Genomic DNA, 17595 nt, shown 5'->3' on the forward strand with positions numbered 1-17595 from the left:
TTAGGGCTCGACAGCAGCTCCGCACTGCGAGGCTGTAGGGCCGAGGGCGGCGGCGGCGGCGGCGGCAGCAATGTTCACCAAGAAGACACTAACCAGGCAGGCCCGCGCCGGCAGTACTCTGCCAGGACGCATGCGCGGTGCGCGACCGCGGAGAGGGCGCGGCTGGTCGGGGCTGCGGCTGCGCACAGGCGGTGCCAGACGCTGCGCCTGCGCAGTGGCGGGGCGGGGCGGGAAGGAGGGAGGCGGCAGTGGCGGCGGCGGCAGCGGCGGTGGAGGCTGCTGAAGAGAAGGAGGAGGAGGAGGGGGAGCGGAGGGAGGTGTTTCTGTCAGTTCCGGCTGTTTGTTCGGGAAGTGGATCCGCTGCTGCCGGAGCAGCCCGGAGGGAGCTGCGGATAGCGAGGCCAGCACCGACCCCGCCCGCCCGAGCGCGCCTCCCCCGCCCGCCATGGCCCGGGACTACGACCACCTCTTCAAGCTGCTCATCATCGGCGACAGCGGTGAGGGCCGCGGCGGCCGGAGGCGGCGTGGGCCCTGCCGGGCGCGGCCCGCGAGGGCCTCGGGGCGGGCAGACGGGCGGGGAGGTGCCGGCCCGCGCGGGGCGGGCGGGGCTGCCCGGCGGCCGCCGGTCGCAGGGCGCGCCAAGCAAGGGGCTCCGGGCCGTGCGGAGGAGAGAGAGGGCCGGGCGCGCGGGGACCGGGGCCGGGGCGCCCGGTCCGCTCACCGCGCCTGCCACTACCTCACGTGTGACCTTGGTCAAGTCGCGCGGTCTCCGGAGTTGGAGAGAACCGGGTTCGAGTCCTGGGACTACCAGCTTCCTCACTCTGTGACCTTGGGCAAGTTGTTTCGCCTTTCTTAGCCTCAGTTTCCTCATCTGAGAAGTGGGGACTTGCCTCGCTGGGTGGTGTGAGTATTCGATGGGGTAAAGCTGGAAAAGTGCTTAGCACTCGACCTGGCCTAGCTGTTAAGCTACTGATGTGATTGTCAGTATCCTTTTAAGCCTCAGTTTCTTCCTCTGTGAAGTGGGGATATTCCCGGAACCTGCCTCCTGGCATTACTGTGAGGTTTAAATGAGGTAAGGCAGGTAGAGCGCTTCGCACAGGGCCTAGCCCATTCCTGCTGAATGATTATTACTATCTGTGTGGTTCCTTTCCCTCGTCTGTAAAATGGGATAATAGGCTCTGCCTCACTGCGCTGGTTGAGTGGTCAGTGAGATAAATGCACACATGGTGTTGGGAACAGTGCCTGGCACATAGTCAGTGCTCAGTGCGTGTTTGCTCGTGGATACGGTATAGTAGGTGTGTATTGGACGGGGGTCAGCCAGCATGACAGAAGTGCTTTGGCCATATCCACGCTCACGGAGAGCTCCTCGCTCAGTGCACTGCAGCATCTCCCGGGCCTAGTGCAATGCCTGGCACCCAGTAGGTGCCCAACACATATTTGTTGAATGAATGAAGATTAAGTGTCCTTAGAAGGGATAGATTGGTTTCTGGGAAAGGGTGGAGGGTTTTAGAGGTGTTTGGAGTGTGGCAGGTAAGCAGGTTTATGGGGTGACCAGGAGGTCAGGGAGAGGCCCCAGGGGGTTTATGGGAGCATAGCTGAGGAGCTGGGATTATATGATGGGGAAGAAGCCTAGGGAACACGCTGGGTTTATAGACCTGACCTGAGCTGAGTGTGGGCAAGGGGGTCACGTGACTGAAGGCACAGGCCAGGCTGGTGGTGGAGCCCATGGATTGTTAAGGAAAGAGGCGACTGAATCGAAGGAGTTGTAAGACCCTGACGTAGGAGTGTTGGGTGACAGTGTTATAACTCTGCCAGGGAAGTGGGTGGGTTTTGGTCTCTCTGTGGAGCTGGATTGGGATGTGGTTGGTGGTTTGGATCAGGTGAAGGATGGCTGAGGTTTCCGTGGTTACTGGTAGACGGGAGAGGTGAGGGGAAAAGTTAGGCTAACTCTGGCTAAAGGGTAGCGGTGGTTGGGGAAGGCGTTAGAAAGGAGGAGTTTGTGGTTTGCATGAAAGAAACGCAGACCAGCTTCATAGACTTGCTCTTGGAGATGGCCTCTGGCCTTCCTCTGGTCCTGGCCTTCCTCAGGCTTTGATTTCACCCCCGGCCTGGGTTCTGCGGGGCTGGCACCTGGGTGAGCTCTCTCCTTTTGGAGTTACAGTCAGCCCACTGTGGTCAGCGGCCCTTATTCCTCTGCAAGACATCTAGGGCCTGTGTTGATACCCACAAATGAAAAGCATAAACTCAGCAAGAAGATGCCGCTTGTTGTCTTTTCTTCTGCACAACACCCAGGGGATGGTTTTGCCCCCCTTTCTCAAAGTACATTTTGCATGGTCTATTGATTTTTCAGAAGTCAGGTGTCGGGGAAGACTCTCTGAGTCAAGATTTATGTGGCCTGACTCCTGGTTCAGTCTGAGCATGGACGACTATATTGTGTAGAGGCGGCAGATGCTTTGTAGAGTAATTTCTCCTGGTAGTGAACTGATACTCATAGCCAAACGCCCAGGAGACTGGGAGGTAGTAGCCATGGAAGTTCAAACTAAGCTTGGGCTGCTGAGCGAGGAGACAAACACCATTCCCCTGACCCGGGCTCCTTATGTGGGTGCTTTCTTAAGGTTTATCAAATGATTTCACAGACATTCTCTCATCTGGTTCTCACCTATTAGCTGTGTGGTTTGTCAGATAAGTAAACTAAGGCTCCAAGGAGCTGACTGACTTGGCCAAAGTCACACAGCTCGTCAGAGGCAAGGCCAGGAGTTAACGCACAGCAATTGGTGTGTGAGCAGCTGGTGTCAGATCTGGCAAACAGGCCCTCAATTAATGCTGGTTTCCTTCTTTATAAATCTAGAGCTTTTCCTACTCTCCCATATTGTACATGCTTCTGGAATACATTCTCCGAGCTTCTGCAGCTCTTCTTTATGCTTAAGGTTCTACACTTGCTCTTATGCTCTTCTCACATGGGTTCTGATGTGTGACAGCATTTCATCTGCTCGTTGGGCTAGCCATCCCCATTCTTAGAATCCAGAGGCTGGAGTGGCCGTCAGAGATCTAGGTAAAGCCTTCACAACAGATCAGTGAACTGAGGCTCCGAGAGGGGAAGTGACTTGTGGGAGGTTATACAGTGAATTAGTTGCTGAGCCAGGTTTAAAAGTGAAAACACTTCACTTGAAGGTCTAAAGGTCTTCAACAGTCTGAAAATGAAGCAAAGAGGAATGAGGGAACTGTAGCCCAAGGGAGGAGCAGGGCTGAGGGTGGGGACTTCGGTGGAGGCATCTGTGTAGCCCAAGAGGCAGAAAGCAGGGGCGGTGGGGAGCGTGATGCAGGGAAAGCAGCGATGACCGAGAGTGGTGTGTGAGGTTTTTGCAGAATAAATCTACGTCTCCTGGCTGCCAAGAGGTGCTGTGTGCCGGGCCTGTGCTCCTTGCAGGGGGAAAGATGATGGGCGGACTGGTTGGGTGTCCTGCCAGGTATGGCCCTTGGGAAGCTGTTGACTGGTTGTGGGGAACACACTTCCTCCCTGAGGCTGGTGCTGGGGGATGGATGGTGGAAGTGTGTTTTCCCAAGCAGGCCTCACCAGGTCTATTTAGGAGATGGCATTTCTCAGGGTGGGTGTCTGTTCCTTTTAAAGGAACCTGGAGGTCGGTGTCAGGCCCAGACTGAGGCCCGGAGGAGCAGTGAATGTGGTGACTGTAGTGGTCTCTCTCTAGCTTAGTGGGTCAGCAGCTCTGCAGAGGAGCTTGGGGGTGAGTGAAGGGGACTCTGCTGCTTCATTGCTTCATGCAGAGAGCACCTCCCCCTTATCTGCTTTAGCTACATGGGAGTCAGATAAAATTTAATTTTAAAAAAGGAGTCTGCTGCCCCTCCCCCCCAGAAAAAAAGTTTGATAACCGTGGCATTGGCTCCTGTTAATGCTGCAGTCATAGCGTTAGATAGCAGAGCTGTCAGGGTGATTGGTGTTCATTTAGGCATGCATTCATTACACAGTATTTTGTTGGCGCCTACTAAGTGCTGGGCCTGGGCTCCAGCACATTGAATGTCCAGGGCGAGTGAGGCGACATCTTCCTAGAGGAACTCACAGCCTAGTGGCCTAGACACAGCTTTTAGCTGAGTAAGCGGAGCCAGAAGGCTCCAGGAGGAAGCAAAGGAGCCGAGCCGGCAGGGCCCATGGGGTGTTGGCGTTGGGCAGAGCGCCGTGAGGGACCCAGCCCAGGACTTGGGCTCTCCTTGGCCTCAGCAGGAAGCCTTGCAGAGGCAGCAATGAGGAAGTCGCTCTGAGCAAGAAAGCTGCAGGCACAGGGGCCGGGCAGCAGGTACCCCCATCCTGCCTGTGGGAAGGTCAGAATCAAGTTCACTCCATGAAACAAGTTTTCCTGGGCCTTCCAGGACAATGGACTCACCTGAAGAAGGCTCCAGCTGAGATCAGCAGCCAGGACTGCCCAGAGAGGGTGTCTGGGTTCGTTAGGGTTAGTGAGGCACAGCTGAGGATGGGATGGAGGCAACGCCCCCTCTGTGAGGAGCTGCTGAAAGCTAGCGGCTCCTCCCCATGAGTATCCACATAGACTCAAAAGTTGTACTTAGGGACTCGGGGTTTCTGAGACCCTAGCTTAAGGTCTCCTTATAGCTGGCTTTGATATCTTGACCAGGTGTGAGATGCAGGAGCCCCTTTGGGGTCTTTTTATTCTACTTCCTGAAATAGACACAAGAAGACTGGCCAAGCAGTACGTACTGGAAAGCGCTGTAGCCCGCCCTGGATTCAGGTCTCAGCTCCTGCTTCCTGCGGAGGCCCCGAGGCCAGCTGCCGAGCTCCTTGGAGCTGTTGTCTCATCTTCAGAGATGCAGCTGGAATGATAGGAGCAGCAAAGTGCCCACCACACGCAACGCTCTGTGCGTGCCAGTTCTTTCCGTCTGTGGTTGGTTGACCCAGCTGCCTAGGGGTGGCAGGGGTAGGGATGGGACAGGAGGACACAGAACAGGTGCGTCTGGCAGGCTGAAGCTGCTATATGTGGAAGGAAGGGGAACTCAAGCTTACAAGGGCCCCGCCTGTTCTGGGAACCCGTATGCCAGGAGATGCCATGGCAAGTGGAAGGCTCTGAGCCCACGGGAGCTGTTGGGCTGAGAGCTGTCGGGTGGACACCCCCTCCCCACTGATCCAGCTGGCAGTGACATCAGCCAGCGGAAGGTGGCTGCCAGTCGGTTCACATTGTCTGGGCCTCAGTTTCCTCACCTGCAAAATAGCCCTGAAGATCTCAAGGGTTCTTTCCAGCTCTGCAGTGCCTCGTCTCTCATTGTGCACGAACTGAAGCTCCACACACTGTGTGCAGTTTTTTAGGGACCATGTTTTAGACACACTTGGTGGCCAGTATCATTTGGTTGACCTTCGCCTGCTTTATTTCTGTCCTGGGGCTAGTCCTCAGCGCGGGGCCTGGCCACGAGCCCCTTTCTCATCTCTCCCTGGGGCATTTGGGGGCAGCTTGTCTTACACGAGGACGGAGGAGAGAAGGTCACAGATGAGTGGGAGAGACGTCCTTGGTGTTGGCTGCTTGGGGAGGTCAGAAGCAGCATTGAGGAGGGAGAGGGGTCCCATCATCTCCCCAAAGAAGGAAGGATTGGGCTGGAGGGATGGGACCCGTGCCTCTCTCATCTTCTGCTTTTTCTCCTGCAGGTGTGGGCAAGAGCAGTTTACTGTTACGTTTTGCAGACAACACTTTCTCAGGTAAGTGTGCCCCTGGGGTGCTGCTGGGGTGTTTCGGTTTTTGAAATCCCTTTCCCTGGCGCCAGAACACACCTGCCTCTGCCTAAGGTCGGAAACCTTGTCGTTCTGAATCCGGACGAGGGAAGGAGAAGCGGGGGGAGGCGGAGGTTACAAGGCTCTGTGGTCGGTCTTAATCGGTCTGGTTCCAGAGAATCTTTAGAGGCCCATCCTTTTGCCACACAGGGTCTTTTTTGTGCCCTAATATTTAAAAAAAGAAAAAGTTTTAAAAAAATTTACAAGTTGGGACATGCCTGTGTACAGTTTCAAACAGGAAGACTCAATAAAGTGAAAAATGAAAGCTGTCCCTTCACTGGCCCCCCTCTGGTGCCCGGGTTGCCTCTCTTCAGCGAGGTGTGTGTCTTTCCAACTTGTCTTCTCCACTCCCGTGTGGTGGGGCAGCCGCTTGCTAGCCCTCAGCCTGTCGGGGTCACCTCCCACGGCTGCTGCAGGCCTCGGGCTCTTTGGAGTGGCTGGAGCTTTTGCTCCCCGTGCTCTTGATACCTGCGCGCTTCCTGCTTGCTTCTGTTTTCAGTGGCGCTGCATTTCTTGGGACACATTGTATGTTTACCCCTGTATAGACGTGGAGTGTCTAGGTCGGGGGGTGTGTACATTTAAAATGTTCACGCTACTCTCAGCTTTCAAAGAGGCTGCTCTACATGAACTGTCACTCCCACGGACGGGGGTAAAAGAGCCCTGATCAGCACTGATCAAAGCTGGGTCGGTAGTCATTTTTGCTAAGCCTGTCAGGGAAAAAGTGCCATCTCATGTGTGTTTCCCTGGTCGCTGGTGAAGTGGGACGTGTTCTCGTTTGTTGAATACATTGGGTTCATCGCAGAAGCTTCGCATTGGCCTGGCCTCTCTGATCAAGGACGAGATGTGACTTCTTGTAGGGAATTGTAGGGAATTCCCTGTGAGGTGATGGAGGGGTGAGCTACTATTAGGAAGTGATTCCATGGCCAGCGCCTCTCAGGGGAGAAGTGGGTTTCTCCCGACTAGCCCGGCAGCAACTCGGTGGTGTGATGTGGAAAGAGTTGTGTTCACTGTGTGACTGTAGAGGTGACGAAGTCTCAGCTCATCTGTAAGTGGGACTGCTCACTGTCTCGCCCACAAGGGGTGTTGCGAGGGTCCCCTGCGATGTTGCAGGTCAAGGTGCCTGGGGCTCAGTAACCTGTCAGTACATCCCCGCGGTGTGTTGTTGCTGGTACCTTCTGTTCAAAATGGTAATTGACGGACAGCCTCTCGTTATGCTGAAAACATTCCTCTTCCTCCTTTGTCCCTCTGGCTCCCCGTCCTTTGGCACGGCTGTCCTTTGCAGTCTCTCCCTGCGTTTCTACTACCAGCATCTTCGTTGTTCTTGCCTGCAGCGTTATAGCAGCTCCTGCCCAGACGGCTGAACTCGTCTTGCTAATGCAGAGGGGCTTCCCTCTATGAAAACGTCTGCGGCCCTCGTGGGTCAGCAGAGTTGATAGCAAGGCTTTTCCACTTTAGCACCGTTGACACTCTGGGCCCTGGGGTTCTGTGTTGTGGGGGCCATTCCGTGAAGGATGTTGAGCAAAGCCCCTGGGTTGCACCTGTTAGATGCCAGTAGCGTTGCCCCCATGCTCGGTTGTGACAACCAAAAATGTCTCCAGACACTGCTTAGTGTCCTCTGTGGGGACCCCGTCATCCCCGGGTGAAAACCACTGGTCTTCGTAATCTGTTCTCAGCTCACCTTTCCAACTTCCTTCGCGTGCTGTTTGGCGCTGTTTCCTTTCATGCTCCTGCTCCCTCAGCCACCAGCTGCTTGAGTGCTGCCCGCCTCGTGCTGGGCCACACTCCTTGGCGTCATCCAGGGCTCGCGTAGTCCCAGGGGCTGGCTTGTTTTCTGAACGTTTGCTCTCTGTGCCTGGCCTCCCTTCTGTTCCTCTGGTGGGATGTCTTTCCCCCACCTAATCTCAACCTTTGAAATCTTATCTATTCTTTCAAGCTAGGCCCAAATGTGACTTCCTCCCCAAAGCCTTCCTTGATCTCCACCGCACCTTAAACTTTGACCTTTCCTCTACACTTTTGAGACTGTTTTGTGCGTGTGTGTGTCTGTGTGTGTGTGTGCTTTCTGCAGCTCTGTGTTATACTGTAAGCTCTGCAGGGAGTGAGAACATGCCGTCTTGGCATACAGGCCTTTGTAAGCCTGGACAGGACTGTTCCATCGGCCGCGAGTTCTCTTCAGCTCCATCTTTCACACAGAGACCCCAGGAGAGCTATTTACGATGCAGCTCACGCTCTGCTGAAAACCTTTCAGTGCTTCCCCGTCACGCACAAGAGGAAGTCCAAGCTCTGGAAATCAGTCCCCTTACCTGCCCCAGACTGTGTGCGTGACCTCATATGACCTTCCCTCCCCCCATTGCTATTTTTGCTTCTGTCTCCTCTGCCTGGAGCAGTGCTTTTCAAATTGCAGGTCGTGACTTGTTTGTGTGTTAGGATGTTCATTTTGTGGGTCATTTGAAATGTTTGGAATAGAATAGAAAAGAAAAAGCCCTGAGCGAGTGGTAGGTCTCCCAGCATTCTCCTGCCACAGCTAACCTGTCTGGGGCCGGCCCCTCGAACTCAAGGCCCTCCCCATAGTCACGTTCTCGGTTTTATTTCCTTTGTGGCACTCATCACTCCTGAAATTGTTTTCTTTATCACTTAGTTTCATTGTATGCTGTCCGTTGCCCTCACCTCAGCTGTGGGCTCCGTGGGGCTCCATCACAGCAGGGACCAGGTGTTTTCTTATTCAGGGACCTTAACTGTGCCAGGCCCATAGCGTGAGTGGGGAGGGCTGGTGGAACCTGGGGTCACCTGTGCAGTTTAGGGCCCAGTCTGACCAGGGCGCATGTGTGTGCAGGCAGTTACATCACCACGATCGGAGTGGATTTCAAGATTCGGACGGTGGAGATCAATGGGGAGAAAGTGAAGCTGCAGATCTGGGACACGGCCGGGCAGGAACGCTTCCGCACCATCACCTCCACGTGAGTCAGGCCGGCGGGGACAGGGCCATGCGGACACTGGAGCCACTAGTCCTGGGTGTTGGTAGAAGTGTCTGGGGTGGGTCCTGAGGCTGTTGGGCTGTGAGCTCCTTGCTGGTCACAGCGGGTGGGGTCAAGCTGAGCCCTCCTCTTCTTGAAGCTGTGAGAGGAGGCGAGGATGAGCTGTGGCTGCCCCCCGTGGGTGGGTGGGCAGTGGCTGAGCACCGTGGCTCCAGGGCTGGCAGGACAGTACGCGTCAGTCAGCTTACCCTGTGGCCTTTGGTTCCTTTGTCTGTAAAATGGGATATAGTGATACTGGCTTCAGCCGGTGGTCAGATACTTAGTCAGAGTTACTCTTGTTGGGTGTCAGTTGTGACAGCTGGGGGCAGCTGTGCAGCCTCCCAGTAGCCACCCTGACTTCCTGGAGCTGGCTTCCCTGTGGGGAGCCTGGAAGGGGCACCGGTGCACAGGGGGCCTCCCTGACACTGGTTACTGGGAACCCGGCTCTCCCCGCCGGCTGCCCTCCTCTGCTGCTGCCATAGCACCTTGGTGGTTCTTAGCTGCCAACAGGAGAACCCAGCTGGAGCTCCAGACGGCAGCAGCCCTGTGGAGGGGCTCTTGCTTATTGGGCTGTTGATGGAACAGGTTCCAGGAAAGCAGGGATTTGAAGACAAACGGTTCGGAATTTACATTTCTATTCTACTGTGTGACCTTGGGCAAGCTGCCTAAACTCTCTGTGCTTCAGTTTCCCAGACGGAGACTTTAGGCTTTGCTGTAATGCCAAGTCCCGTGTGCCAGGTACTCTGTGCTTGGCCTTCATGCAGCTGAGCTCACTGAGCCCTCTGCAGTCGGTGCTATTGTCCCCATTTTACAGACCAGGGAACTCCTGGCAGGGTCCGCTCCCAGTGAGTGGCAGAGCCCGAGCTGCTTTCGGTGGTGTATGCAGAGTAGGAGCCGCTGTGTGGCCCGAGCAGGTGCTTTGTGGGTAGGCTTCTCCCTTGCCTCCCCCAGCGATCCATCTGTGAATGGGGGCTCTAGGGAAGGTATGCGAGGAAGTGCCCCTGCCAGAGGCCCCTTTCCTCCCTTTACCTGGAGGCGGGGCGGACCTCAGGCTGGCTGCACGATCTTCTGAGGGAAGTGTGAAGGGTGAAGAGCCCCTACAGTGATGGCTGGGGGCGTGGGGGGACTCCAGGGGTTACTGGCAGGGCGGGGAGGGGGGTAGGCAGGTGGGTGGGCGGCCCTGGTCAAGGGGTTTGAGAGGCTGGATCTCGAGCAGCTTCTGTGGGTTTCTGTCACTGGGCTAGCGAGCACATGTGTGCCGTGGTCCCTCACTCCCTGAACCCCAGGGGTCCCCCGTCCTGGGCTGCCCTGTGCAGCTTTCTGCAGCTACTGCTGATGAGCTGCCTGAGCCCCCGTGTGTCTGCCAGCGAGGCCCTAAAGAGGGCAGCTGGGGTCAGAGGCTCCTGGGCGGGGAGCAGGGACTTGTTTGGGTGGCCTGTGTGTCCAGGCCTGAACCAGAACAAGACCTCTTGGTCAGCGCCAGGCACTGACCCCGCATATACTTACTCTGGGCCGTGACTCTTGCTAACGGCATCACCTCCTTCGTTTCCTTTAATCCTGATAAAAAGAGGCCTGTGGTTGTCTCCGTTTCATGGATGGGAAAAGTGAGACCCAGAGAGGTGATGTGACGTAGCTTGGTTGGTTAGTCAGGAGTTGAACTGAGGTCCACCCGATGCCAAAGCCTTCCCATTAACCAGTCCCTGCTCGCTGCTGCCCTCCCTCCCCAGGGCCCCGGGCTGAGGCAGGTGGCAGATGCTCTAGTGCCTCGTGTGGGTTAAAATCAGTCACGGAGTTCAGGGCAGCCGAGAATATGGGGCCTGTGGCATGAGAAATGCTTCACGCAGGGCAGTGGGACGCGGATGCCTGGGCCATTTTAGCAGAGGAGCCACAGCCCGCCCCTGGCCGCCATGTGGTCAGCTCCTTTCAGGGTGGGGCAGGAAGGGGGTGAACGGCCTCTTTTATTCTACTGGGGAGACAGTTACTCAGCTGCCTGAGGGCAGTGTGTGTTTGTTTCAGGGAGCTTGAGAAAGGGGGCGGGCAGCCTGTGGGCCATCCTGTCGGTCTGGGGAGGCTGAGGGCAGCTCCATCTCGGGGTCCCCACCTCTGCCCTTCCTGAGGCAGGAGGCACTACAGGCCACCCGTGGGACCATGGAAAGACTTGACACCCGGTGAGGGTACTGGTGAGGAAGGAAGGCGTCTTGGACGAGTTTAGGAGTCTGTTCTCTTTTCAGGGGTTGGGGCAGTCAGCGTACAGTGGTGTGGCCTTTTCTGATTCAGGGCATTAAAAGAGAAACTAAGATTGCATCCTGTGAGCCTGACCAGAAAGAGTCCTGTTGTCACCCTGTCACAGTTCCTGCTGTCGTGGTAGCGGGGTTTACTGACCCTGAGAGGTGTGGCTGGGGTGTGGGTTTCAGGAAACGTAAGTGACATATTTGACAGTGAGATGAGAGGGACGGTGACACAGGAAGCTCCTTCCATACCTGGCCCTGGACCAGGTGCCGTGACATCGGCTGTGTGACTTCAGGCAGGTCCTCAGCCTTACGTCTTTACTGGTAAAATGCCCACCTTCCTGTTTGTCGTACCGGGTTGTTGCAAAGATTAATTACGTAGTGGCTGTAAAGCGCTGGGTGCTGTGCGTGGCAGAGCTGAGTTGTGGTCAGTGGACGTGATTACTGTGGCGGTGGTGAGAGGAAGCCCAGAGGCACTGATGCCCTCCTTGCCAGCGCTCTGAGCCCCTGACCTCGTTCCCGGACTAGTTCTCTGTGTCTCTGTCTCTTAGAAAGGCCCCTTACCTGGGCCCCCAAAAGGTGGAGGTGCCCCGGGAGAAGCAGGGGCCTTGTGCTGGGGTGGTGGCCACAGGCACTTCTTGGCATCTTCAATAGTCTCCAGCAAAGGAGAGGTGGGAAGCACCCCACTGCTCACACTTCCTTGCTGGCCGGGGACAGCCGTCTCCCCCTGGTTCCTGGCCTGCACTCTGGCACCCGCTCAGGTGGGCGTCCACCAGGCTGGTAACCTGGCGCTGTCAGCAGCAGCTGCCGGAGGGCAGGGGGCGGGGGCCAGGCCGGGAGCTGGTGCTGAGGGCCCAGGGCCTAGACAGCTCGTTGCTAGGGCTCCCCAAGGCAGGGGGCAGTGTCCTTGGGGGGCAAAGTGGGGGCAGCGTGGATTCCCGGGAGACCTCAATGGTGTCTGCGGTGTGGAGCAGTGGGGTGGGGGAGACTAGTGCCCTTGACCCCAGAGCACAGCAGGGGCTCCTCTTGTCCACAGCCCACGGAAGCAGCCTTCACTGCTGCCTTGCCATGCCATCCCTTGGTTTTCTTTCACCTGTGTCAGGGGCCCCAGGTTGTCATTGAAGGAATATTAATAATGATAATAAAGAGCCACCATCCCTTGACTGTTCACTACTCATCAGCCCTGGTGAAAATGTATTGTCTCCTTCATTTCTCACAACCACACCGAGTTTTAGAGGTGAGGAAACAGGTGTGACAAGGTGCACGCAGTGACCTGCCCAGGGTCCCGCAGCCTTTTCAGAGATGGAGCTGGGTTAGCCTCTGCCCTGTGGTTGGGCCTCGAATGTGAGGAGTTGGCCAGAAGATGGGCAGGAGACGGGCAGATGAGAACGGAGCTGCAGCCAGTGGCTTAGCTGCCCTGTCGTGGCCAGGCCTGGTGCCTCAGAACCACAGCTCTCCTTGGGCTCCGGGGCCGAGCTCTCAGGCCCTGCTAAGCCTTGGGAGGACGGGGGCGCTTGGGGCTGGGCCAGGTGGCAGCCAGCTTGGGGGAGGGAGCAGTGGCCTCTTGTGGGCGATGGTTCTTACCTCGTTTTCTCACAAGGTCCCAGTGCTGAGAATGTCTGCAGCCCTGGGGGCCACAGTGTTGGGTGGGATGTCACCTGGCTGTGGGGTCAGGGCGGGCTCCGGGGCAGTGTGAGGAGTGGCCTCCTTCCTCCTGAAGTGCGTGGCTGAGTGGGGACAGGTGTCTGGGGGAATGGTTACACGCCCCCGCCTTCCAGCGGGATGGCGGCCTGTGTGGGCCGCCGGCTTCCCCATCGTCCCTGCAGCCCACACTGCCCAGGCCCTGCCTGCCGCCGGCGTGGATGAGCGTGGAGTGGCAGGACGGGGAGGGAGCGCAGAGCGCAGCCTTCACAAATGGTACGGCTTCTAGGAATGGCATTTTAGTAAGACTTGTGGAGAGAAAAATTTCTTAAATTTAAAACAAGGACAGTAATAATACGTCAAAAGCAAGTTTCCTGAATTTAAAAATTAAAACAAGAACTTCAGAGAAATTTCAAGCTAGTGGCGGACTCTGAACAACCTGGTTGGCCACCCCCTCCTCACTGGAGCCCTGGTGACAAGCGTGAGCAGCCGTGCTGCTGAGATGAGCCTCCCGCCGGCCAGGCCTGGTGGAGAGGAGATGGGTCTGGCTGGACAGCGTGTACCCCTTGCCAAGCCCCGGCCTCTGCCTGGATGTGGGCGGGCGGGTCCGGGCGAGGGGCTGATGCAGAGCCTGGCCTGCAGGTATTACCGGGGGGCCCACGGCGTCATCGTGGTTTACGACGTCACCAGTGCCGAATCCTTCGTCAACGTCAAGCGGTGGCTTCACGAAATCAACCAGAACTGTGATGATGTGTGTCGAATATTAGGTGAGATTGGAGCCACCAGGGTGGGGACAGTGGGCTGTGCTCCTGCAGGGCCGGGCTGACTTTGCTTTGCCTTGAAGTGGGAAATAAGAACGACGACCCTGAGCGGAAGGTGGTCGAGACGGAAGATGCCTACAAATTCGCCGGGCAGATGGGGATCCAGTTGTTTGAGACCAGCGCCAAGGAGAATGTCAACGTGGAGGAGGTGAGCCTGGGCTGGGGCCGGAGTGGGGCCCCCCACTGCTCATCTGCCCAGGGCCCCCCTGTGGCCCACAGCAAACAACACAGAAACTGCTGGTTACTGAGTGGCTGCTGTGTGCCAGGCACAGTGCTAGGCCCATCAGAGGTGTCAGCTCATCTCTTATGTCCCGTCTTCGGAGGTCAATTAGCCCCACGTTTCAAATGGGAGACTGAGGTTCCCACGGAAGGAATATCCCTCAGCTCGTACTAGGCTGTCAGACTTAGACCTGACCCAGTTTCCACTCAGTCCTCTGCCTCACTGTTGCTGCCCTGGCCCCACTACTGTCCCCTCTTCCTGTTTCCTGGCTTTCCTGGGGCCTCGGCCTCCTCAGAGACCAGGTTGCTTTCCTGTGGCCTCCAGAACTCAGGGGGGCCCCGCTGAGGGACGCACAGCCCTGCAGGCCGGCCGAGCTTCCGGCGGCCTCCCTTCATCTCCTCAGGGCCTGCTGGAGAGCAGTCAGGAGTCTGGGGGACGAAAGCCGGCATTTTGCCACAAGCCCAGGCTGGCCACACGCAGGGCTTTGGGGGAGTCCTGTCCCATGGTGTGTGGGGTCCAGAGGCCTAAGGAAGCTGGGATCCCCACTGCATCCTCGACACCGGGTGCCTCAGTCAGACTAGGATCACAGTACAGGCCTCTGCCTGGGAGCCTGTGGTGGGTCCGTGTGACCTTGGGCAGAGACTTAAGCTCTCCAGGCTGCAGCTGTTCCTTCTGTACATTGGGGTGGGGCGAGCGTCCCTGCCTCCTGGCTTGTGAACAAGTGAAGCTGCTTGTGTTGAGTGCTTGGTGCTTTCCCGGCAGAGTGGGGGACAGGTCTGGGGGGGTGGTAGGTGAGTCCACTGGATCCGGGCATTGCAGGGACGTCTTAGGGTCGTCTGGAGAAGGTTCTAGGCAGGACGTGCAGTGAGGTGGCATGGAGTGAGCAAGCTCTGGGTCCATTAGGCCATCACCAGAGCAGGGGCACCTTTGTCTTGTCTGAAGAGTCTAGCTGAAGGAAAGGGGTTCGTTCCTTCTCTTTAAAAGACTGGAAAATCCTGAGAGATTGACTTCCCTAGGACACAGCTCATTGGTCATTGATGCTGTTCCTCTTTGACCTTCATTCTTCCCCACCTCGTTTTAGCAAGGGTTTGAGGACATACATACCAAAAAATTCCTGAGTACAAATAGAAAGTGGGGCCCTGGGAGGCGCGAGGTGACCAGTAGAGGTCACGCAGCCGCAGCGCGCAGGCCCCACCGGGTCTGAGGCCTGCCCTGCCTCCTTCCTCCTCACAGATGTTCAACTGCATCACAGAGCTGGTCCTCCGAGCAAAGAAAGACAACTTAGCGAAACAGCAGCAGCAACAACAGAACGATGTGGTGAAGCTCACAAGGAACAATAAACGAAAGAAACGCTGCTGCTAATGCCCCCCCCAGCCCACTGCAGAGACTGCACTGCGGCCACGTCCCGGCCCGAGGCCTGCGGGCTCCTGGGGGACAGTCTCAGTATCGTGCCGTTATTTAAAGAATTCTCTCCACGGTTTTGTATCTGGAGGCGCCATCGGCACTTCCTCCCCTCCCCCTCAAGTACCAAGAAGGTGTTGGACAACCTGCCCTTCCCTTCTTCTGGTGCCCCTGCCCCTTGGCCAAGGCACCTGGGCCCAGTGAGGACGCTGCCAGTCGAACGGACTGATTAACCAGAGTTTGTACATAATGTATATTGATTGCTTTAAGCAGCGCGTCACCCTCGTCCTGCTCTGGCTTTGCCTCCCTAATGCCGGCCTGCTGCAAGACCCGCCCTCCTTTCCCATCTTGCCGCCAGCAGCTTCCTGAGGATCAGCATTGTGTTCTAGCCACGTCTTTTGCCAACCTGGGCTGGTGGCATGGGCTCCATGTTACCTGTTCTCTCCTGCAGGCCGTCGTCAGCCTCTGTCCCTGGGTGTCACCCGTCTCCAGGGCCTGTGCCATCTCTGTGCCCAGCCCCCTTCCATCCCCGCCCCCTGCTCCTAGCCATTCTGGCAGCTGGGGAAGCCTGGCCTTGAGGTAGGCCCGGGGTTCCCGTTACAGGCCCAGCCCTTCGGTTCCGCAGGATCACTCCTGCCCTTTGGCCAACGGATTTCTTGTCCTGCCTTCTAGACAGCTTTGAGCTACAAACCCAGGGGAGCCATAGCTTCTGTTTATCCCAACCTGTTTCAGTTCCAGCAGAAAGGTAGGGTGTGTTCATGTAGGGGTGGGGTTTAGGAATGTTATTTTAACAGATACAATGAAGCCAAATCAAATGAATTAAGTTCCTCAGACTTTCTGTCCCCTCTTCCTGAGGTTTGGTTGGCACAGCAGCAAAAGTTGTAGCCTCCTCACTTTGGGTCCCGTGTTTTTAGAAAAAGTGAATGGCTTTCTGTCATTGTGGGGCCGGGCTCTCGGCACAGCAGCTCTGCCTTCCTGGACGTTTCTTGGGAAAGGAGAAGGGGCCTCTCGCCCTTGTCTGCGTCGGTCCAGGGCCTCCCACTGAGTTCTTGGGTCTTCGATGCAGCACCAGGCACCTCTGAATGTGGGGAATGGGTGCCAGGGGCTGCTGGACTCTGGAGACGAAGCCTCTGAGTTGGATGGTAGGCAGCCTTGTCTTGGATCATTGATAGGACTTTTAGTACAAAGGTAGCTTGAGGATTTCTTAGCAGGTGGGGCTGGGAACCTGGCTTTGACCCACCATGGTCCCCTGGAAGAAAAACCAGGGTTATCTGCACTTGATTCTACTGTCCCCTTCCCTCTCCCTCGGGACACTTCCTTCACCTTGCCCCTAAAAGGATCACGTAACCTGGGATAATTTATTTCAACACCATGACGTGTTTTATTAGATTTCCTTTCCTATGCGATTACCAGGCGAAGCCCTGATTGGACAATCACATCACGGTTGCAGATTTTCCACATTAACGCTGTTGGTGGATTTTTAATTAATCAGAACTGGGGGTTTCTCTTCTGACCTGTTTCTCCACTTCCCCAAACTGCCAAAACATCGCGGTTCCGTGTGACAGGCCCTCACTTTGGAGCCATGGGTAGCGGTGGGCCTGGGAAGGCGGTGCTGTGGAGGGTGGCTGCAGGGCCACTGGTAGGCAGCCCTGTTTGGCTGGGGGGCCAGGGGCAAAAGCTTGGTCTGTCCTCAGACTGCTCTGGCTGACCACGGGTCCTGTGCACCTGCGCAGAGCTCGGGGCTCCCGGTGTGGGCGGCACACACTCTTCTGAGAAGTAAGGTGATACCAGTGTGGCAGTGCTTGCAGATTCAAGCAACAAGAGGGGGGTCCTGGAAGCTGCCAGCCCAGGCTAGAAACCATCATGGCTTCTGGCAGCTGGACATCCAGACCCAGATGGTGGGGTGATTTTGGTGACGACAGTGTGCCTGTCCCGCTGAATGTTAGTACGCATGAATGGGGGGTGGGGGTGGGGGGCTCACAGGGCTGGACCGATGTCCTGGTGGACCTAGACCTGATGTGAAATTCCTCTTGAACAACAAAACTTTTAAATGGTTTGCTAGGATTATTTCTGTATTGAAAGTTTCTAATTATGCTTTTTAAAAAAAAGTACTAAAAATAAAGGTTCAAGCTGCCAAATTTTCTTCCAGGCTCTGTTTCCTCCCGCCAGCTGTGCTCTGGGTGGGCCTGCCTTCTTCCACCCATTGTGTCCCGCTCGTTTGTTCTCATCTGAGTCCTGCACAGGTGCCGCTCGAGGCCCAGGGTCACTTGTAGAAGCCAAGTTCATTTTCTCCATGAAGGGCTGGTCCAGGTTGAGCTTCCCCGGTCTGACGTATTGGCTGGGAGCACACGTGGTAAGATGCCAGGGGAAGCGCTGTGTTTATTCTCTGCGTGCCCGGAAGGATGCAGTGGAAGCTTTGCCTACAGTGATTTCTTTCTGGCTTGAAGTTTCTGCCAAGCTGTAGGGCCTGCTCAAGGCTTGGGAAGCA

At 56.5% G+C, this 17595-nt stretch overlaps 1 protein-coding gene across 2 annotated transcripts; it reads left to right on the forward strand.

The window, feature by feature from the left end:
• Nucleotides 1-220: 220 nt before the first annotated feature.
• On the forward strand, nucleotides 221-17245 carry RAB35 (RAB35, member RAS oncogene family). 2 transcript variants are annotated; one of them, XM_074321916.1, is made up of 6 exons: nucleotides 232-497; nucleotides 5663-5713; nucleotides 8616-8739; nucleotides 13308-13432; nucleotides 13510-13634; nucleotides 14940-17245. In XM_074321916.1, exons 1-6 carry the CDS (start codon nucleotides 446-448, stop codon nucleotides 15066-15068), a joined length of 606 nt encoding a protein of 201 aa, XP_074178017.1. In that variant the 5' UTR covers nucleotides 232-445; the 3' UTR covers nucleotides 15069-17245. The 2 variants fall into 2 exon arrangements, with proteins under 2 accessions (XP_074178018.1, XP_074178017.1); XM_074321917.1 differs by lacking the exon at nucleotides 13510-13634 and having other exon boundaries at nucleotides 221-497.
• Nucleotides 17246-17595: the final 350 nt, after the last annotated feature.

Source organism: Rhinolophus sinicus, linkage group LG16, assembly GCF_036562045.2.
Source record: "Rhinolophus sinicus isolate RSC01 linkage group LG16, ASM3656204v1, whole genome shotgun sequence".
Taxonomy (NCBI): Eukaryota; Metazoa; Chordata; class Mammalia; order Chiroptera; family Rhinolophidae; genus Rhinolophus; species Rhinolophus sinicus.

Excerpts from the sequence above, each read along its gene's own strand:
- RAB35 (XM_074321916.1), top strand. The coding sequence starts at position 446 with ATGGCCCGGGACTACGACCACCTCTTCAAGCTGCTCATCATCGGCGAC. Across the intron at positions 498-5,662 it reads GCTCATCATCGGCGACAGCG|GTGTGGGCAAGAGCAGTTTA; the intron begins GTGAGGGCCGCG and ends TTTCTCCTGCAG. Across the intron at positions 13,635-14,939 it reads AGAATGTCAACGTGGAGGAG|ATGTTCAACTGCATCACAGA; the intron begins GTGAGCCTGGGC and ends TCCTCCTCACAG.